This window comes from Poecilia mexicana, unplaced genomic scaffold (assembly GCF_051168715.1).
Source record: "Poecilia mexicana isolate PSO_F unplaced genomic scaffold, ASM5116871v1 scaffold_16, whole genome shotgun sequence".
NCBI classification, from domain to species: domain Eukaryota; kingdom Metazoa; phylum Chordata; class Actinopteri; order Cyprinodontiformes; family Poeciliidae; genus Poecilia; species Poecilia mexicana.
This window is the reverse complement of record NW_028263385.1, coordinates 416,715-439,958: the sequence shown is the minus strand read 5'-3', so window position 1 is coordinate 439,958 and position 23,244 is coordinate 416,715. Positions and strand designations below refer to the sequence as shown.

At 36.8% G+C, this 23,244-nt stretch overlaps 1 protein-coding gene across 1 annotated transcript in view; it reads right to left on the bottom strand.

Annotated features, from left to right (window-relative positions):
• The window catches only part of syngap1b (synaptic Ras GTPase activating protein 1b), a 123,713-nt gene extending 100,785 nt beyond the window's left edge, over positions 1-22,928 (bottom strand). The window contains exons 1-4 of the mRNA XM_088013934.1: positions 22,922-22,928; positions 21,865-21,900; positions 18,030-18,454; positions 1,009-1,114 (exon numbers count right to left, since the gene is read on the bottom strand). Coding sequence (XP_087870060.1) covers positions 1,009-1,114; positions 18,030-18,454; positions 21,865-21,900; positions 22,922-22,928 — 574 coding nt within the window. The remainder of the gene's footprint in view (positions 1-1,008; positions 1,115-18,029; positions 18,455-21,864; positions 21,901-22,921) is intronic.
• Positions 22,929-23,244: the final 316 nt, after the last annotated feature.

The window sequence follows — 23,244 nt, the reverse complement described above, 5'->3', positions numbered from 1 at the left end:
AATGGTTGCTTTGGATCACATTCTGAATTAATCAAATAATTATCTCTAAATTAACAAACTACTCAAAAGAATCAAAATTAGACATTGCAAAAAGAAGAAAAAGATCTAATATGACCCAGTCGGGCTGGTGACTGCTGCGCGATGTGTTTATGTCAGAAACATCAACTTTGTGAAGCATGGACATGGTAAGATCCCTTGGAAATTTCACATCCAGAATACATGCTCACTGTCTGAGGAGATTTTATCGGAAGCGATGGGAAATAAAACCCTCAGTCCCACTCCCATGAAAAACACGCCATGTACATTCTGAGGAAGTCAACACAAATGGATACAATGTTAAGTAACTGTTCCTTCTCTCTGCTGCAATCTACTAGAAAGTCAGAAACATTCTGACTTTACAAACTCTGAAATTCCTTTTTTTTAAAAAGAAATTTTCCACCTTTCAAACTCACAAATTTCCATGGTTTTTTTTAGAAAGTTTCTGACAATCTCATAATTTCTGAGTTATTTTCCCCTTTTTTTATTAATATGTAAAGGTTTTATTGGCCCTAGTGGACTTTATTTGAGAGCGGTCAGACAGGAAGGTGGGTAATGAGAGAGGGGGAGGCCACGGGGCAAAGGTCATTAGGTTGGGAGTCAAACCTGTGACGGCCGCATTGAGAAAGAAGGCCTCCATACATGGGTTGTGCTTTACCTCTGAGCCATCACAGCACCCACAATTTCTGAGCTATTTCTAACTAATTTTTGACTTTTCAAGCTAAGTAATTTTCTTATTTTTGTGGGAAATTTCTGATATTGTTTGTCGAATATTTACTCTTTTTTCCCATCTATAATGGACCTAATACATTGTTGTCGCTTTCCCTCAAACACAGAAGAACAGGAAATGTTTTAAAGACCTCAACATTTACTTCAAACTGCTAAAACTTCTGGATATGATTTCTTGCTTTACTTTAAGAAATAATGCTGTTTTGTTCGGCTGGAGCATCGTTGGAGGAAAAGATTACTTACCCATCTCGGGGTGATGCCTTCCCTCAACAGGAACGCTGACTGTCCGACGCAGTAGCTTGGTCCTGTGGGACTCTGAGCGCCTCTCTCGCATCAGCAAAGGGTGTACCTGCAGGCCCAAAACACAAAGTCAATATAGAAAAAGTTCTATAAATGCTGCGTCCTCATTTCTGAGCACACTAATAAAGCACAGCTACAAAAGCTTTCCCCTTTCTGCTTTGGAAAACTGCTGCGCTCGCTCTGTCCTTAATTGACTGACATTACGCATTCACGTCAATATTATGATATACTAATGAATGATCGATGCAAACTAAGTGCCTTTGAGGTTGGGAAAACCATAAATGAGACGTTCGACACTGGAGAGTTACAGCAGCATCATTAAATCCGCAGAAAGCAAAGAAAATAAAAATAGATCAAATAAATCACAGAGGCTGCCACATTTGGCCCCACAGTCCCCGAATTCATAAAAGTGAGACTTGTGGGAAAACAAATGGAAGAATGTGAAGGTCTAATCAGAAACACTGGAACCTTATGAAACTTCTGAGTTACATCCAGAAAATATGGCATGTTCTGGAAAATAAAGATCTATAAATCTTCAGTGAACACCAGCACTTTCCATCAGATGTCCCATTGGTATTTCTAATGGGATATTAACAATTTCACACATAACTAGCAAACATCTTTATTTTCTCTCTTATCAAATATAGTTTTTCTGATCTTATTTAATAATCATTTTATTCCTGACATGATCATTGAGTATATTTTTGTAAATAACTGTGGTATGATAAAAATATGTTTACATTATAAATATGAATCCTGAAAACAATTGAATAAACTCTCAGTAGTCTCCATACATAACTTCTGATGATCAAACTATGACTTCTCATTGTAAATATGACAAAACTGTAGCTGAAGAAGAAGTGGCTCACACACAAAATCAAGGATTTTCAAAAACAAGAATTGCAAAAGTTTGAATTTATTGTGGACTTTCTCTTCATTGTGTGGACCAACAAAAAGTCAAACATGGAACTTTTTCCCAATCAACAGCCGGTTTAATGCTACAAATTCTGGCAAGATCGACAAAATCCACACAGATTTCTACATTTTAAAAGTTGTTTTTTTATTTTTACACAAATCAGCATCTTTTACGTTGCCTTGAAAACACAAGAACAGTCCTGAGGCTTTATTTTCTGTGTGTTTCACAAATGATTACATTTTCTGATTTATGTTGATCTAATATGGCTTCTTATGAGCAACCACAGATTTTTCAAATCTTATTCTTCATAAAGTATAATTTGTGAACTTTCATATACTTGCAGTTCATATTTTTTAAAAGAAAATAGCTGTTTCAGTGCTTTGCTTTGCATCTGCACCACCTTTGATGATGATCTGTTTAACCCCAGGCCCAGTTTAAAACCCTGAATAATAAATTAAAAGCAAATTCTACTTTCCCAGATATTTCAAGACCCAGATATTGTAAGAACCCTGTTCATAGATATCCAAGCCTTTATGCATAATTTTGAATAAATTCAAGTTTAAGAATTCAGTTTATGCTTTAAAAAAACATTGCACACCTATGCTGGGCAATTACTCCACCATAAAACAGAATAGTCAGAATTAAAGTAGCATTCTTGATGAAACCTCCTGACTACAAATAGGAAATCCAGCCAGAGTCCTTATGAATAAAAACCATGTTCAGTCTTCAATTTTTCAAAGTGCAGCCACTGTCCTCTACTTAGTGGCATAAAATCAATCGAGGAAACAGCAGCAGCCTTGTTTGTGTTCTGATGCGGTGTGTGTATGTAACATGAAAGCATTGGTGTCAGAGGGCGGTGCTGGCTGCAGAGTGCAGTGCAGGGTAGTGCAGCTTGGGGGTCTTTGGTGCGAATCCAGCAGCAGTGAAGGACGCTGGCAGGTCACGCTGAGCCATTTGTCCCTCAAGACAGAAGAAGGCCATTTATTTTCAAAGCAGTTCTGTTAAGATAAAAGGAGAACAACCCCTCTGTATGTGTGTTCATCCTTCAAAACATATGAATTTCATGCAGACAAGCCCTGAATTGACCTTACAACCGCAGACAGGGAAGAGCAGATAGTCTGTGCTGTGGCTCCAGAGTTAGAGTAGCTTTATAGGAGATGCTTCTCATCACTGCATGAGCATTCTGTGACTTTTTGGTTCAGCTTAATCTGGTACAAGGACCATAAATCAACAATGCATGCATTCTTGAAAATAACATTATGCATGTTACGATGGTATTACAGAACAATATCCTTGATGAAAAATATATGAAGATGCATCCATTGTTTATGAGCCCAGATACACAGAGCTTGAACAGATTTGTGTTGGAGCTTTTTGCAAGATAAGAAGGTTTGTCAAAGTTTTGGCATTGAGAGCTAGTTTGATGTTTACTTCCTCGTTATGAGGCCATGTAGCGAACGATATTTCAGTAAATGATGACAGTAGCATTATAATACTAGCATCCTAATTTTTATAATTTCATTTTTCATAAATTTTAACATAACCAATCTCTTTTCACATTTGCCCCCTGAAACTGCAGCTCAGTGATTCATCCATTTTAGAATGCTTTCAGTGTTAAATCTCCTTGCCCTTTTCCTCCGGAAGCTGCTAAGCATTCTGGTAACGTGCAAAAGTTCCTTTTCATCTTCAAGCGAACCATAAAGAAAATATTTAGCAGAGAAAATTCAATCGAAACTGTACCAAACGGGTCTTTTCAATCTGCAAAAATCCATCAACTTTTTGCACTTCTGATAATCTAACCCAGCTTTTTAGCCCACTACAGGAACAATGTTTTTTCACAGTTCTTTCAATTGCTTGCCAGCAGTGGACCCCACCTCAATGCCCTACATGTTGGAGATTTTTCTCTGCTTTAGCTCACTAGCTGCATTTCCATTGGACATATAAAAAGTTTTGGTGCTAAGTTTAAGTTTAAGTTTGGTGCAAATTTAAGCTTTTCTTAAATTTGGTTTATTTCGCAAAACTGCAATGGAAACACTTTTTCTGCATCACGAGTCACATGATCAACAACCTGGTATTACCACTGATGCAAATATAACTGGAATACTTTAGTTATATATCAGAATATTGGGGATGTACATGTCACTCAAGATTTTGAAATAATAAGTTCTTGAATGAAATGAGTAAGAAAAAACCTTTTGTATTGTGAGAATTTGCTACTGCAATAAAAATACATATGGGTTTTTATTTTAGAGCATTTTAAACATCTTTCCAGCATGTGCAAAACATTGTGAACCGTGCCATAAATTATTCCGTTTGATGACCATCCAACCCCTGCAGCCTCCAAAACTGGACTTTATTCTGCTAAATCTGCAAATGACTTTCAGAAAAAACATCTGACGAGAAATAGACCGAGATTAAAAAGATTTTGTGTTTAATAAATTAGAACTAATCGACCAATAATTAAGTTTTGTGTATGTGTATTTTTGAAAAATTTCTTTAATGTTCTATCCAACCCCAACTGTCAGTCAACCTTTTTCATATCTGAAATGCTGCATACTTTTATAGAGCTTAAAATGTTAGAAAATATTTTCTTTTAGGTCTGAATTATTCAGATTAGTTTGCTTCACTGATGTTCTTAGATTTTTCAAGGTGAGGTGGTTTAGTTTGAACCTTTTATAACAAACCTTTTATTTAGTGCATTAAAAGAAATGTGACATGACGATTTAGGCTTACAACAAAAAATAACAGTTTTAATATAGATACATTCACAATCTAATTCAGACATCTCTGTGGGTTTCAAGCTCTTAGTTTGGCGAAACTGGATAGATGTAAGTGAATAACTCAGTATTTCAAGAATTGTTAGAATACCTAGGAATTTCCTGTTGCTTTTCAATTATTTTCATTATTCATTTGAATCTATATTTTAAAAATTTAGGGTTTTTTTTAATTCCAGCTTGTATTTTCTCTTATTGTCCCTTAGTTGCTTAAGATGTGCAACAAGGACATTTAATTTGTATTTCTTTGTGATCAAATGATTGAAAGCATTTGCATCAAAATAAACTGACCTGATCACACTTCAACACCCCTGAAAAAACAAATCTTCACGGCCATCTGCCTCAGTTGTGATGAAGTCTCATCAGTTTGCACAGCTTTTATTTAGTGCTCCTCTGCAGCCAAGCGCTGTGCTAACGTGACTGAATCAGCTTTGTGCCAGTGAGCACCAGTAAAGCTGAATTAACCTCACACACTGCCAGCTCCACATTGATCAGAAGTGCAAATAAAGCCACCGCAGCTCGATTACAATCCTGCTTCTTTACAGAGTTTTTATATATGTGTGTATATTATATGAGTGGTTTCGTGATTAAATCACAGAAAGCAGCTGAGTTTGAGGAAACACAAAGGAGGGGAATCAGGAGGACAGAGGTGTAGGGAACTTGAACAGTACGGCAGGTAATCACACTGAATGGTTCTGTGCTTACTGAAGGGATAGCTGTGGTTTTCAGCAAGGTTAAAGTGGCAGTTCTCTCTGTCCAGGTTTTCAGCTGTTGCCATGGAATCCAGGAGACAAATGATCTGCACTCACTTTTATCTACAGGAAGAGTTATGAGATGGTTACAAAATGTGTGTTTGGTGAAACAGGACAAGCTGCAGGATTGCATCTTAGAAATACAAGTCAACACCTTCAGCTGACAGTCACTTAGCAGCAAAAACAAGAGGGAATAAACATACAGAACTGTGCAAAAATCTTCAGTCATTCTCTCAAAGAGCCAGATTATCTTATAGAGTTTCATCTGGTCTTCATCTAAAGCTCTGCTGAAAATTTGTACTGTGTTAAGCCTTTAATGACAGCGTTTTCCTATGGGATACAGCTAAATGGTTTGTTTCTGGCACTTCTGGAGTGCAAAACCACCTTGAAATAAACTAATTTATCATTTTTTTCTGAATTTTGGATATAATGAGGCAGTTTTTACCTAATGTATTCCAACTTAGTGCAAACTACTCTGGCAGCGTCAAGCAAGGTCATATTAGCAACTGAACAGCTGTTGCAACTTGGTTAAACCTTGGACCAACTTAAGAAATCTTGTGAAATGAAAAATAAATCATGTGAAATGCATTTTAAGCAAAATGTGGCACCAGAAAACAGAAAATAGGCTGTCATCGGATCTCTCAGCGGGATAGGTAGCTAAACCATATGGCAAGGTCAACAAACGACTCTACAGACACAAATTAACATTTTTCTATAAACGTCTCAGTTCCCAGACCTGAATCCAGTCTATAGGCTGCAGGGTGACTGAAGAATTTGGATTCTGGACAATCAAAAGCAAGAATACCAAGATTTTATTCCCTGTATGTTAGAACCTTTTGCAATTTGCCCGATTGCATTCGATAAGTGCAAACAGGATTGTATAAACTATTATTAGCCAATAACTTTGGCACCAGTAAAAATAAAGAAAATACAAAATTGTTCAAAATGCAATAATGCAAATACAAGAATAAATATATTTTTTAAATACATTTTGCAGATCTTTACCAGGGGTGTCGATATGCATGAAATGTCCTTCATATGAATGAAAGCAACTTTACTGGGAAGTCAATCACAATAAAATGCAGACTAAGTGAAAATAGAAACTGTAAGAAAGCTAAACAAAAAAAAATTATCAGAACAAAAGATGAAGCAATTAATATGCCACTCAAACCATTAAGCCACCTAACATTTGAGAGCTCAAAGAATAGTTTATGTCCTGAAAATTGTTCAGATTATTGCTTTGACTTTAATGAGAAACTCTGAAAAGGGAGTAGTTTCACTTTTATTAAACAAAATGCCTGCATTCCTCTTGGAACACTTGGTTGGAAAAGGGTGAAAAGCCAAAGATTGGAAACTACTGATCAGCTAAGACCATTTTTCTAGATTCCTCCAAACAAAACATAAGGGAATTAGGTGTGATAATTTTTTTTGCACTGTGCTAAGTATGTCTTAAAATATTAACAGCATATCTTCACAGACAACTTTCAATACAGCCCCACTCAAAGGAGTTATGAATATGATCATTCTGTTCATTCTCTCTGCTTCTGCTGGGTTACACAATTCATCACTGACAACTTGAATCACAGAAACACCCAGAATAACATTCTACGGTTCCCTGTCACTTCAGCATCCCACCAAGACATCCAGCTGAGGGAAAACATCTGGGGGCTGTTTTTTTTTCTCTGCATGTGGCAGGATTTAATTGGTCAGATGTTGCAAACTCTGCACCTGGATAAGAGACACAACTCCAGCTCTGGGCCTGCCTTGACAGGTACAGGAAACTGGAAGGAATACAACCACCAGCTCTTAACCACTTCAGCTGGTGCACTAACATCTTACATGCATATTTAAATGTGCTTTTGGAGTCAGAGTTCGATTTGCTCAAATAAGGTTTGCGCTCTGCGTGGTACCGCTCAGAAGCTGTGGTGTCCATTAGATCTTATTTGGCGAAACAAACCATACGCTATGTATTTATATTCCTAGAACTTTTCACATTTGCTACGTTACAACCAGAAACTTAAATGTAGTTTATTCCCGTTTTGTGCAGCAGATCAACACAAAGCACCGTGTGGTAAAGTGAAAGGAAAATGTGTGATTTAAAAAATATAATAAATAAAAATCTAAATAGTGTGCCAAACCAACTGCCTTTATAAATCATCTAATTGTCGAACAAAGCTCTGTTGGCTTCATCAGAGTGTGACCTCCAGTTTTCACAGAGCCTCTTTGCTTAAGCTGCTGCCTCCATGACCCAATCCTGGGTTAAGCAGAAGATCATGGATGGATGAATGGAGTCTACCAGTTTGTGATTAAATCTCATAAATCCATCTGTTTGATGCAACCCTTAATGCATTAAAACCATTAAGGGACACAGATCAGGAAGGTCATAAAGAAAATTGTTCAGAAGTTTAATTATGTTATGACAAACTATCCCAAGCTTTAAACTCTGACTAAGCTTTGAACAGTCCATATCTTTAAAAACGAAAGAGTATGAAACAACTGCAAATCAAGCAAGACATGGCTGTCCAATCTAAATGACACAAAATGTCTTCACAGAAATGCAGCTAAGTGTCCAATTGAAAATTTTGAAAATTGCATACATTTTCATCTAAAGACCATACATGACCTATTTACACAAATTTCTATCACTTTACAAATATCTGTAACATAAAATCCCAATAGAATGATAATATTTTATTATGATGTCATGATAAAATTTCCAAAAGTTGGAATATGAGACATTGAATTGCCTGTCCAAAAAGTAAATCGATAGGTAATCATCACTGTGATTTACCAAAATAAATAGTTGAGAGAATATCATTGGATGTTCAGATATTTAACCCAAACTGATGGAATGAGTAGCTTCTCAGTTCTTAAACAACTATGTCAGGGAACACTGAACGGTCTGTTTCAGCAGGGTCAAACAACTAGAATAAATCAAGAAAAGGAACATCTGAGGAGATTCCTGAATCTACTAAAACTGCATTAAGAACTTTGAAATGCCTTATTAGACAATAAGGTACAATTATCTTTGCAATACAAATAAGGTCGGATAAACATCTCAAATAATCACTCTAACATTGAGTGAGATTAAGTCAGAAGAAAACATTGAGAGCACAAGGGAAAACCACTTATCAGTCAAGTTAATGAAAAAGGGCACAACTTTGCTAAGAAACATGAGTATTGAATGGAATGTGGCCATGTGGGCCAATGAGTCCAGAGTTTTGGGAGTATCAGGTTAAGTAGCATCTACAATGCAAGCTGTGGGGACAATGATATGATCTAGAGTTGGTAAAGTTAGTCTAGTCTAGGTTCAGCAGCATTATATACTCAAAGAATAATGTTCAGCTGACTTCGTCAATATACTGCAGGTTATTTCAGTGAATTAATTCATCCTTCCGAGTGTGAGCATATTCTGAGTGAGACTGTGTCACCTGTGCCAAAATGAAAGACAATGTAACAACTTTTTCTTTAGATGGGCAGTGTAAAATGGTTGTGAAACAAAAAAAAACTACACATCTGCTCGACTTCAAGAACAAGTCAGACAGAGGAATGGTGGAACTGAAAAAGTGAGGCACAGATGAGTCATTTAGGTAAAGTAAGGAGGGTGTAGTTGTTCAGTTTGGCAGGTTGAGGTTGAGCGATCCTCCTGGCTGGCTCGCCCATATGTCTTGATTGCTACTTCTGGCCCAGCTGTAGGGAGCGAGGGAATATGGTGAGACCGAATATGAAGTGGCTGGGATGTGTATGTAGATGAATATCTTCAGTGTGTGTGTTCACCAAGAAAGGGCAAGAAAGTTTATGTGAGAAATAAAGACAGTCAGGGGAGCCAGTGTGTATGAGTGTGCAATTTGGGAAAACTGTGCAATCCATTATTCCTTAACAGGGCAGTAATCAAACACAGTGACCTAAACACGAAGCAGATGAGTACAGACACAGGCTGAGAAGAACAAAAAGTTGTCTTTCTGCACAAAAATAACTTTGTCTTTGCATTAAGTTGTGTCCTACCTCAATGTTTGCTCTCCAGACTGTTATTAGGATTCTTTATGGCCCCTTGCTAGCTGATTAAGACAATTTCAGAATGTTAAAAGCCAGCCAGAACTTAAAGGGTGGTTACAGGGTCTTGGAAATGCATATTAAAAACATGCGCAGTTCCATATTTTACATGATCGAGTGCTTTGACTGCTTTGACCATGCACAGAAACCCCCATTTGAAGGTCATGATGTCTTCATATTTAAGGGGGAGGAGGTTTGGCATCAGTGTCAACATGTCTTTTCTATGTATCTGGCAAGCAAGAGAAGCTGGACAGAAAGACCCAATATTTATAAGCAACAAGGTCAGCAAAACTTCCCAGTGTATCCATATCAGCGAAGAAAGCACTGTGGTGGGATAGCAGAAAATTATACCACTCTTATACTACATGTTAAATGTTCTTTCAAAAGACCAAAGAAACCTGATTAAAAAAAGCACTTGTAATATAATTTAACAATGTGACTTATGAAGAAGGGATTAAATCAAACCTTTTTAAACAAAAGGATGACAAAAAAACAGCAGATATTGCAGTGCTTAAGCTTGTAAATGTTATGAGTGCATCAGAATGGCCTAGGCTGCCGAAAGCCCTACACTTTGAACAGAGAGAGCCCTGGCCAACTGTGATTTTTCCTAATAAAAGTGATAAATGGTAGAGGATTGCTTTTAAGGTCATAGAGATCCAGTACTTGTTTTAGGGAAGCTGGCAGGAGACAAATTAAACCCAGGTTTCCTTTATTTTCTTGTTGCCCTGGAGGTAAAAGAAAACTGTACACTCATTGTATGGAAAGAAGTTAATCAAAACCCTCAGATAAAAGTCATTTAAACTCTTCGTATGTACAGGATGACCTTTATAAAAATTGTTTTGTTTTTCATGTGACTGGCAATTTTCATTTAAATGGCATGTAATAGCTGCTCAAATACCAAGACTTTCTGGTTAACACGAGTCCAAAGGTTCAGGTCAGCAATTTAACTAAAAGAATCAACCTTTTTTCCTGTTCTTCTCTTCAAGTTGGTGCCCACCTCCATTTTATCACATAATTAATCCCTCAAACTCCCACACAGCAGCCACCTGATTGTGTTCTCCATGGTTCATGAGCAAACATAACAACTACTTCCATTCCTCAGAGCCACTGGGTGATGTGACTTATTCACAAATTGGCTTTTATGTTTTAATCTAGAGTACATGTTCCAATTAAAATAAAAGACAGTGATATTTTATTTACAATTATCTGCAAGAATATTGAACAACCTTCATTTCTTTATAAAGTTACTTTAAGGACTCAAATGTGCTCAGACTTTCCAGTTCCTTGGCTTATTTTCTGCCGAACTACTGACTACTACTTCTTGCACCTGATTAAGGCATCATATGGTGCAGTGTCAACTTTACGAATCTGTGAGGTTGTGGACAAAAAAAGAATTGTTCACTCTGAAAACTAATCAGTCTCTAGCAGATTAATATTAACTGAATTTTGTAACCTCAATAATGAGTAAATAAATCTAGCAAAGATCTAAGAAAACCCTTAGAGATGATATTTTACTGTATGCCAGATTTTCAGCTAATATCTCTTTGGGGATCACCTTGATGATACTAAAATCCAATTTTCTCAGTTAAAATGTGTTATATTTTTTTTCACAAATTCAGCTAAAGAAATTAGAACAAACTGACAGGCTGCTGCCCTGTCCGTCCTACGCTGCTGTGATCTGCTCTATGTCTGCAGACTCTTTGGCCACCTCCCACGCTTGCCTTCTTTTTTCTGACTACCTACACACGTTCAAATTCAGACAACCTTTGCCTCCCCTTCTGTGCATAAATACAGTTGAAACCAGAAATGTACATGTATTGTATAAAAAGACACATAAGCTTTTTTTTCTCATTTGGCAAAATTCAATCAGACTGAGCACATTTGACAACAGTATTCTGAAAGCACTGTTCTGACTGTAGACTCTCTGAAAACAATCTGATACGATTCAGTACCACATGTGGAAGTGACTCAAATCAGATATTTTGAGGCATAAAACGATCGGAATTGGGCCGTTCTGAAAAAGTTGTACATGGGTCAAAAAATTTGATTTGGTCATGTGACCATATCCTTAGAGGTGTTACCTTGACAATTATCCAGAGGTATGTTTGAAAAACCCCATCACAATAATCAATTAAGCAATTAATGGCATGGTAAACTAAAATGAGCTCAATAATTTCGTTTCTGGTGGTTAATGTTTTTAAAAGGCAATTTTATTTAAAGAGACTCCATTATCCATTTTATTTATGGTTTCAGCTGTGTGTGGTTTTTATTTACATTTTATTTATTATTTTGGGTTGTTGTGTTTTATTTTGAATATTTAAAATATGTCCCAGTTGCAGTGTGGAGTGTTCTGTACAAAGCTGAAGTTTATCAGTCAGCAAGTTGACATTAATATGCCAATATTAATATATTATTTGAAAATGTTCTTAAAACAACAATATTAGGGTTAATTGCAATAGTTTCTGGGACAATTTATTATCCAGTATAATTAATCGTGACAGACCTAGGTCTGAATTAAACCCAGATGTTGTTAATGAACCAATCAGAAACTTACAAAGTCATGACATCATCAAAAAAAGGTGCAAAGGCATAGCAGTAATGCAGATTCATTGAATGTAAGACTTGAACATTATCTATCTATCTATCATCTATCTATCTATCTATCTATCTATCTATCTATCTATCTATCTATCTATCTATCTATCTATCTATCTATCTATCTATCTATCTATCTATCTATCTATCCATCCTAATCCAGGCCACGGATTAGAAATGCATTCTAAAGTTCTTTCTGTTACATGTCTTGGTGGTTAATTGATTTTCACCATTTCTTTGAAAAAGTCTAAAGAGAAGAAGGCTTATTTCCCCCCGGCCCATCAGTTTTTCTTGCATAACTCATTTGGATGAGAGAAGCCCTGACACATGACCTGGGGACAGCGCACTGGTGCGTGGCAATGGTACATGAAACTCTGTCACCTCAGATTAATGTGAGAGGGAGAGAGAGAAGGGGGCAGAGGAAGAGAGGGTGGCAGAAAGTGATCACTGTCAGCCCTCTCACTCCCCCTACAGGACAAACAAATAAAGAGCAGTCGGTGAGCTGCAGCAGGACGGACACACAGGTCAGAAAATTTAAACAAACTTTCCAGACTTCCTCAAAATTTTATTTCATTAAGGAATAATTCCTTACCTAAGCAGACCTTATTTTTACACATCAACTTCCATAACAAGATTTCAAACCTTCTTTCTGCTTTATTTTATGTTATTTTACTGCCATTCTAGAAAAAAACAGCAAACACTATACTGCACGTCATGTTAGTTGACCATTTTCCAGGGCTAACTTTGCCTCTGGACAGCATAAAAATAATTTGACGGAAAGATAAGTATAGTGTTGACTATGTTTTAATTTTAAAACTTCTGATAAAATATAGAACAAAGATACAAAATACAAATCTGGATTTTTGGCACATGCAGAAACAATAGATCCACCCAACTTAAAGAGCTAGTAGCATAAATTTAGCTGAAGACTTTACTTGGGTGGCATTAGTTCTCTGTCAGGGTTTGCATATTAGTAGTTGTTTATTAGTAGGGTCTGAACCAGCAACCCACTGGTTGCAGAACAAACTTCTACCTCCTGAGCCAGGCAGAAACGTGTAAAACTCTGCAACCTTTCTGCTTCTGCATGATGTAACAGGAAAGCATTCACCTGGTGCTGCTAATCAAAGTCAGCTCATTAATTGATGATGATCATTACTCTGTAAAACCTCTATTGAAGAGGTTTCTACATAAAGGTTTGTGTTAACTCAATGGTGAGGTTGGCAGACATCATCATTGACCTTGGAGAAGCAACTGCTGCTGTCTATCAATCAGAGAAAGGTCATAAAGTTCACTTCCAAACCAGTCTATTTTTCACTTGTAAAAATGTTTTACAAGTGCAGCATGTTCAGGAAAGGTGCCAATCTTCCCAGAAGTGGACACCCTAGAAAATTCACTCCAAGGTCAGAGCGCAAAAATGCTCAGAGACATCAGAGAAAACCGAAGAGCTTCAACTCCACTCTTCAGGGCTCAGTTAGCAGGTTAGAAATTAAAGTTCATGAAAATAACAGAAAAAGTTGCTGGGATGCACAGAACGGTTTGGGTTTCTTTTGCAGCTAAAGTCCATAAACTCCCATGAACACCAAAGTATTTCATGCTCAAATGTGAGACTGTTTATCCAACAGACAAAGCTTGGCCCAATCTGGTTTAAAAACTGGACAACAACCAAACTTAGTCAAAGTTCAGACCTGAAGATGTAACAGTTTGTTTTGAGATCATGTTTACAATATTTAAACCATGTTTTGTTTTTTTGTTATCATCATTGCACAACATATTATTATTTCTAAGTAATGAGATTTGATTACAGGAAGAGAAACCCAGATTTTCAGCATCTTTATACTCTTGTCAAGTAGAACTACAGCATTTTTCTTCCACAAAACACACCTGAAAATCGTTCAACCACTCCTGCAAGGACACAGGGGACATTTAAGCTATAGTTACAATTCCAGAATAATAATTTAAGAAAGGAAAAAAAAAACATGTAAGTTTTAACAGTTGAAAAGATGTACATGTTTAAACCTTAAAATAACATTTTGACCTACATCTTTAAAACTTTCCACATCCACACAACGCATCTCATCTTGGTATCTATTATCTTGGGTTGATGATAATGTGGCAAAGTTCAGTGAAGTGAAAGCTGCAGGACCCAGTAGTCACAGGGGGCACGCTTAACACCAATATCCAGAGTGACATTTCTGAGACACAACAAAGGAGTCTCATCTTCTCCCTGAAGCAACACCTCCACTCTTTAGTTCAGAAATCTTTCCTCCATTTTTCTGATGGCCATCACTCACAGAAAACAATTCAGAAAAAGGGCTGTGAGGTTTCCTGTCAGTCATTCAAGACTGAGGGATGCAGGGAGAATACAACTATGAGCAATGGAGCAGGGGGTAAACATAGAGATGAGACAGAGAGAGGGATGACAGGGAAAAGGGCAAATGCCAGAGAGGCTGATAGGATGGAACGACAGAGATTAGATGGAGAAGGGAGATGAGAAAAATATGTAAGAGTGATAATCCGATATGTGGATTGAGCCCAGAGGTGTAGGAGATACAGGAACCAGCAGGAAGCTCACAGGTGCTGCTGCGCGTTGGCGACAAGCATCTGAGCGAATCAGGGAGGTGAAAGGTTCATCTCAAAGATGGGCTGATACTAAACAATGCTGGAGAAAATAGATGTTTGCTGTGGAAATCTACAGAATGATTGCTTTTTTTTTCTGTCAGCTAGCTACACTGAATGCAAATAGATTGAAGAGGGAGGAGGAGAGAGACGGGCCGCTCCGCATGAGCTGACTGACAGCCATGAATATTTAAACGCCTCTCGCCGTCGCTGAGGTGACGGATATCAGCACGTCAGTCCTGCCGCCGATCCGTTCGCAGCTGCTGCATTATTGGCACAATTAGATGGGGATGAGGTTCTGATTAATTGAATCGGGCTGTCTGTTGAATCCTCCCGGAGCAGCACAGGTCACTTATCCTGATCACAGTGAGCTCTCTTCCTCTGAGTGATTACAAGCTGAAATACTAATGGCAGGCGTGCACACACCCTCACATGCTCAAACACGCACACTGACCACGTTTAGCCATTAAAAGATTCGATTTAGCATCGACAGCTACAATCCAAACATATTTAGGTGGATTATGAAACTAAACTAGCATGCAGGTAAGAAAAAATAAACCCAATCTGTCACCTCACCCTCACAATGAAAACAAGCCCCACTGTGGCTTTATGATGTGTCACATTAAAGCAGATTAAAAACTGCATTAGCATATTCATGGTGTAGAACCATAACGAAGCTGTCAGGCCTGCAGAGGTGACCTATGGATTTATAAGACCCTGCTCTATTTCTGCTGCAGCTCCCAGTGGTTTTATAGTGTGTGAAACTGCAATACCAGCCCCAAAGAAAAGGTACTCACTTTAATGATTTTCTGCAACACCTTTGGCTTTGATTTTCAGTAATAATTGCAGGTGTCCAGAACTTCCCAAAACGGACATGTTACTGCATGTTCTGGCAGCCTCTACTGCTGAAACTGAACCAAATCTTCGCTGGACTGGAACAAAAATCCTTGGAGTTGTTTCCATTACAAATATGCAAAAAAACAAAAAACTGTCAAAAAAACTCAATTTCGCAATTACGGTGTTTTCATTAAATAAGAAATGTATCTCATCAATATGTCTGTTCACGCAATTCATTTAAAAACATGGCGCGCCGTCATACTCCAACCACTTCCTGTCATCTTCTTCATATTTTCCACCAGTAGTAATATCCGGATGTTGATCACTTAACGCAAGTGATGTAAAAATGTGTTTCCATCATAGATTTTGGCAAACACACAAACTTAGATTTCTCCAAAAAACCACCTCATCCAAGAACAAAGATGTTTTATTGAAAAACTATTTTTTTACTGACGTGTTTCCATTAAGCAAATTTATTTTTGTCATTCCAATTTGCACAATTATAAGGAAAATGGAAACAAAGCTACTCACCCTACACACAACTCAGAGTATTCAATTAACCAACCAGTTTTGGTTTTTGGACTGTGGGAGGAAATCAGACAGAACCCACGCAAACTCAACTATCAACTAATGTGGGAAAACATCTAGTGGTTATTTCACTTTGAATTTGCGTTAAATTACAAAATAAATAAATAAATAAAAACTCCAGCATTGAGTATAAACTCAAACCCAGGCCAGAACTGGTGTAAATCAAGGTGAAGGTGATCAAACATCCGGCCAATAGATGAAGCTGGCTGAGGGAAAACAAATCTAACCATACTGGGGATGTTCATTGTTTGCACAATTATTGGCCCCGTTATATTTTCTGGAGTCATTTTATAATTTAACAGTAGCCCATACCAGTTTCACACTGATGAAGTTTTTTCCCCGTTAGCAGTCCGGGATTTCTGGTAGCTTCACACTTAATTTTCTTCTTATTTTCCCCTATCACAACGTTTAGTTTGACTCCATTAACAATTTGCAGCAAAATGTGCAAATTGGCCATTTTAAATGTGCATCTCTTGAAAATATCTTGCCATTTTTTACTTTTTAGAGCCTAATAAATCAAATTTGTGGCTAATTTTATAATAAAGAAGCTGCCTTAATGGGTGTTAAACTGGAACTTCTTATCCCTTATTAAACAAATACACAGCTTCTTAAATTCTTACATCCCTTAAGTATTAAGCTTTATAAAGTTTAAAGTTGGGAAATATGCATAAACGTATGATATAGCAAAATAGTTGTGCACACAGTGCATTTATCTATTTGAGTGTGTATGTATAACTTTGAACCTGATTGGATTTGAGGACATCCACAACAATTGTGTTTAAAAATCATACCTGTTCTGTTATAATCATTCCACCTGAATAAAAAAACGTAAAAATGTCACAGATTGAATAAATCAGTTTTCTTTTAACTGTTTCTGAGACAGAGGCAAAAAGCTGAAGAACAGTACCCTCTCCTGGCCTGAACAGCAAGCAGAGATTTTTATTTACACCAGTGGATGAGAGATCTATGTCTGCAAACACACGAGCTGGAGAGCAAAAATTAATCACGTTAATGAGCACTAACCTGAGAAACACACGAGAACTCGGAGAATAAACGTAACGAGCTCTCTCCCCTTCTTCAGTAAATAAATCCTTTGCTTGTTCAGCAGCAGCTACCTCTAAAACATTCCCAACCACACATATATCAGATTTAAAGTTCAATTTAATTAGCAAGCTTCTGGTGATCGACTTACAATGAAAAAGAAGTAATTCAAGCTTGAAGCGGTTTCCCCTCTGGAATACTTTACTAACAGAGGAGCAAATACAATAACAGTGAAGTATTTTCTCTCTTAAGAGAAACCCTCTTCGCGTTAATAAGTCCGTTCATCATTTTCTGACTTACAATGTTATTATTATATCCCCAAAACAAAATCAGAGTGCCAGGAAGTCTCTATAACTTTCTAATTTTCAGCAAATCCAGCAAAGTCCCAGCAGCAGAAAAGCTTCACTTTACTTGTTTTCAGAAGCTCAATTTTTACCATCTCTTCCAACTAGCAGAAAAATTATGGCTAAAGAAGTTAATTAATTTGGCACATGTGAATACTGACCTGCTCCAATATGGAATTTATGTATAATAAGTCATATTACTCATTTAACTGGGAGGATTCCAGCCTTTTATATGACAACCGTGACAGATAAAACACAATGCAGTGGACAAAATAAGCATTTGTCTGCTTGTGTGTGTGTGTGTGTGTGTGTGCGTGTGTGTGTGTGTGTGTGTGTGTGTGTGTGTGTGTGTATATATATATATATATATATTTCTGGACAGGAAGTGTGTGAAAAAGTAGAAGAGAAATACATCATCAGCATCTTCTCAACATGTAGAACACCATACCTCTTCCTGGTCCAACATGTTGTACTGATGTCCGGAGCTCACACAATGACGAGGGTTCCAGCGGTCGTGGGGTTGACGGTCGTGCAAGGGGCGGTCGTAGATGGGGCGCTCGTGCAATGGGCGGTGGTAGGAGGGACGTTCGTAGGCAGGACGGTCGAAGGATGGGCGATCGAAGGAGGGACGTTCAAAGGAAGGACGCTCGAAGGAAGGTCGCTCAAAGGAAGGACGCTCAAAGGAGGGACGCTCAAAGGAGGGACGCTCGAAGGAGGGACGATCGAAGGAGGGACGATCGTAGGAGGGACGTTCGTAGGAGGGACGTTCGTGTGAGGGAAGGTGGTAGGAAGGAGCTTGGAAGGAGTGGGCTTGGGAGCGATGATGGTGGTGATGATGATGATGATAGGAGGGGGGGACGGCACACCTTGCATCTGGAAAAAGGAGAGAAGGTGGGAGAAAAGGGGAAGTTCGGGGGACAAATGGAAGGGAGGGAAGACAAGGTAAGTGAGGATTTTAGAAAGGAACAGAGGGGCACTTTCTACTCAGACATATTTAGAAAGTAATGAAAAGATCAGGTTATATGCATGCAATAGTATATTTGACAGGCTTCAAACTACAGGAAGGAACAGGAATGTGAAGGAAGATGAATGAGAACATTAAAGCATTACAGGCATGAAACAGGTTAGCATTTGTAAAGTGTCAGAAGGTGAAAACAGTCCAGAACATAGCCTCTCACAACAAACTCAATCCTAATGCATAAAAAAAATACCAAAAACATATTTTAGAAATGCATAATTTTAAAACACAAAACCAGTGTCTGAATTACTCACAGAATATCAAAACATATCTTCTGTATTTTCAGATTTCACATATTAACTTAGCCTACACATTTTCTGCCATGTCAAAGAATATAGAAAAGTTCGTTGGGATTGTATTTAAATTAGAGATGCAAGTTATTGATTAATGAGTTAATCTAAAGTTGATTGATCTTATCAATTGACAAACGATTAATTGATAAGCAGTCATACATGAAGATCTACATTTTTAAAGTAAGCTGAATTTAAAAAAAAAAATAACATAAAATTGAATTTTAACATTAGTTTGTGTCAGCTGTGTTAAATACTGACTGACTAAAAAAAATGTTTTCTCACATTATTGAACTTAGACATTTATAAAAAAAAAAAAATAGGTTGCTGAATGGAAAAATAAAAGATGAAAAAGAATAAAATTTGCAGCTCGGCATAGTGAGTGCTATTTCGGTATAACTTTTCAAAACATGACCACATTAAAATAAAATCATTTTTCATCCCACCGGAATCTGCTTAGACCGTTTGTCTGTCCTGTTAGGAATCCCTCCGCCGCCATTTTTACTTCTCTAATCAGCTGACAACCGTTATGGATGACCAGCGGCGCCTTCTTCTGGATGGGGGCCGCACTACAACACTAAAACAAGGTCTAACGTTATTAGTTAATAGATTTGAACTAATTTAAATCTAATAAACCATTAACCGACAATTACTAGTAAGTCAAATAATTGTTTGCATCCCAAAATTAAATAAAATATGAATACTGGTAAATGTAGCACTGTTACAAAAGACAAAACATAAAATTAACAGCTAAGCCAAATCACTGCATGGCTTTTCTTTTAAATATAAACTATTGTTAGCATGGCGAGCTTCCACAGAAAGTTAAAAGAGACATTTTGACTGTCTATGAGCCATTTCTTGATTTATGGAACTGTTTATGATCAATTTCTTGGTTATTGCTGGATGGAGCATGGCAGGTAATTAGTGTGATCTGTGTGTTAAGTAGTTTATTACTCTGATATTATTGAAGATTCTTGTAATATTTATAATTTATAGCCAAAATAAATAAAGTTCCTTAAAAATTTGTGTTATGTGCCAGGATGCAAATTAATTAACTGTTAATTAAAAATGTTGGTGTTCTAAGAGGAATTAGTATTGTCCTGGACTATAAATCTTTGATTATTCTATATAACACGCTCATTGAACCACATTTAACATATTGTGTGGAAATTTGGGGGAATAGATACAAAACAAATTTACAGCCATTATACGTCTTACAAAAAAAATCAATCCGAATACTACATAAAGTGGGATATTGGGAACACACAAACCAGTTATTTATCAAATCAAATATGCTGAAATTCTGGGACCTTGTAATATTTAAAACTTCACAATTTATATTTAAGGTCAGAAATCAGAAACTTCCACACAATATACAGGAAATGTTTGGTGACAGAGAGGGTGGTTATAATTTAAGGGGTGAAGGATATTTTTAAAAACAACATATTAGAACAACCAGGAAGAGCTTTTGTTTATCTGTGTGTGGAGTAAATGTCTGGAATGGTTTGAATGATGAGTTATAAAAAAAATACAAATTTAAACCAATTTAAAAAACTCATTAAAACAGAGCTTATTTCAAAATATGATATATAAGATGACTGCTTAATAGTCTATAATGTAATTGATGATATAAAAAGTATTTAAATAATTGTACATAAACATCATGTAAAATAGAAACAAGTTGTCTCTTTTTGATGTTCTGAAAGTTAATTGATTATAAATTGACAATTAGGAAAAGGGCAGGACATTATAAGATATTATATCTTCTACCTGCTCCTTTTAGAACAGAAAATATAAAATTTGCATGTCACATGGGCAGAATAATTTGTTTTACATTTTTATTTCTTAAGTTTGTTTCAATGCACTTCTGTAGTTTCATTCTATTTTATTTTGTTTTCTTTTTTTCTTGATTGTCTTTTCTGTCTGTTCTAAATGAATAAATTAATAAATAAATAAATAAATTAATTAATTAATTTGCACCATATGTCGATTTGTTTTACGAGGTAGTAAAACACTTGAGCAAAAGCAGAATAATTTTAATGCATACTATGTATGCAAACCAAGTATTTATTATGAAAGGCAGTTTTAGGATGTGTAGCCTACATTTCTGCAGCATCTACATAATGCCTTTCATGTCTGAAAATCTCTGAGAAAGTTTTAAAATCCTTTTTATGGCATGAAGAATTAGGAGAATGCCAAAAAAGGTTCAGTTTCATACTATTAAAGTGTACCTAATAAAGTGGCCAGTGAAGTATTCACTCACTCATCCTGGAGATGTAAGATCTCTCTCTCTCCATTTCCTTCTAAAAATGACAACTGTTTTTTTTTTCTTTAACAAGTCCTACTTCTGCCTTGCCACCAAAATCTAATCATCTGTTCCTTGGCCTGCGGCCGTCCATCCACTAAAATTAGCAGAAATCAGTTATGAGTTGTCCTGCTGACAGACTCACAGACAGAAATACAGAACTATAATCTTCTCAGCAAGGGAACAAATTATCTTCAGCATCATGTTTGATTCCGACTATCATTTCAGAAGGAAAGACTTGAATATTATATCTGATGCTCCACAATGAGAGGAACTGATCACACCTTGCTGAAGAGATTGACGTGAATTCTAGCTGTATGTTGAGTCTTTGTCCCAAGTAAATAATAAGTATGTAAGAAAATGGGCAAAGAGACTATTCTTTATTTGCAACTGACTAAATCCGACAGTTTTATTGCACAGTTTGTGGGTGTTATAAATCAAAGAACATAAAACACTGTGAATATTAACATAAATACACCATATTTACAGTTTAATACTTTCACACAAAGGTTTTCTCATATGCCAAAAATAACTGACTTCTTGTAAACATTTTTAAGGGTGTGTAATTGTATTCCTAAGACCATCTTTGTGCCCCATTTATTTTCCCGGGACCTTTAATCTTCCTCAGTGTCACAATGGAGTAGAGAAAAAAATTCCAAATGAAGGCGACCGTCGAAAGGCAGGTAGGTGATTAAAATAAACAACACTACCAAAAACCAAAGTCAAACTGTATAGTAAACAATAACCCTAGATGTTTGGCAGCTAGTTGAAGTACAGGTGTGCTGACGAGTAACTGAAAGCAGGTGTCAAGAAGTAGGACTGCATGCAAAAACATCAGGAAGCTTTAGCTTCATTCATCAACCATCAGTTTAAATAGATGTGTTGTCAGCAAGTACAACTTCAAATCCAAAATTGCTATCAACCAGAGATCTCCAAAAAGCTGGGTTACCAACAGTAAACAGATGGACAAGAAACTATCTGGAGAGACTTTATGTAATAAGTGAAAACAAACAAGCCACTGTGACAGAAAATGAAAAGAATAAGACAGAAAAGGCCAGGAGATAGCAAACCCAAAAGAAAAACTGCATAAAATCATGTAAAACAAACAAGCATAAACACTGAAAAAACACAATGATGACACATGGCAAGTGGTGTAATTAGCAAATTAGGAAAGAAAGAGGAGAAAACAAAGAGCATCAAAGAGAACATTACTGTAAATAAGAAACCAATAAAGCAAATGAGAAAACTCTAAACATCAGAAGATTTCAGCAAAAGCAAACACACTGATGGGAACTGAGAAAAGGAAACAAAATACAACACAAACATTATTAAACCAAAACACTGACAAGGTTTTTGCAAGTTTTGGTGTCTGTTATTACAATAACATTTAAAAATGGAAACTGCTGGTCAAAGTTTATCAACGAATCGATTCTCCTCTCTTTTCCCTCAACCATAAAGTCCCACTGCTTTAGTGTCTCAGTCACTGCAATCTAGATCAGGCTGCAGTGACTGAGACACTAAAATCTGCTTAGACAGATTTTCACTCTGGCCATAACAGAGTTTCCTTCTGATTGCAGTTTCTCAGTCAGTTACATTGTGATTGGAGTTCAATATATTGTTCAGCTCTAATTGAGATGTTTTTAATTGAGACTCTAGAAGATGTTATGGTAATCATGCAAATGCAGAACAATATATCACAGATGTATCAGTTTTACATGATTTCTCACCAGACATTATGGTTAAAGTTTTGCTGTCAGTTTTTCTTATAAGCCTTAAATCATGAAGCCAAGCAAATGACTTGGCAAATGGGCAAGCAAGTCCTCCATCTCAAACCCTGTTATATATTTTACATATTTAATTTACTGAATTTCAAAGTAAATCCTGGCTTGAACCCTTTGAGAGACTTCTGCAGTGTGTGAGGGAGTCTAAGAATATTTCCCCAGTGGCTTGCTCCGTTTTCACTAGTGAAAAGTCAAATTCTCTCTTACAGCATCTGGAGGCCATCGTACAAGTCCGGCGTGAACACACATTCACACATCCAGCTGCTGAC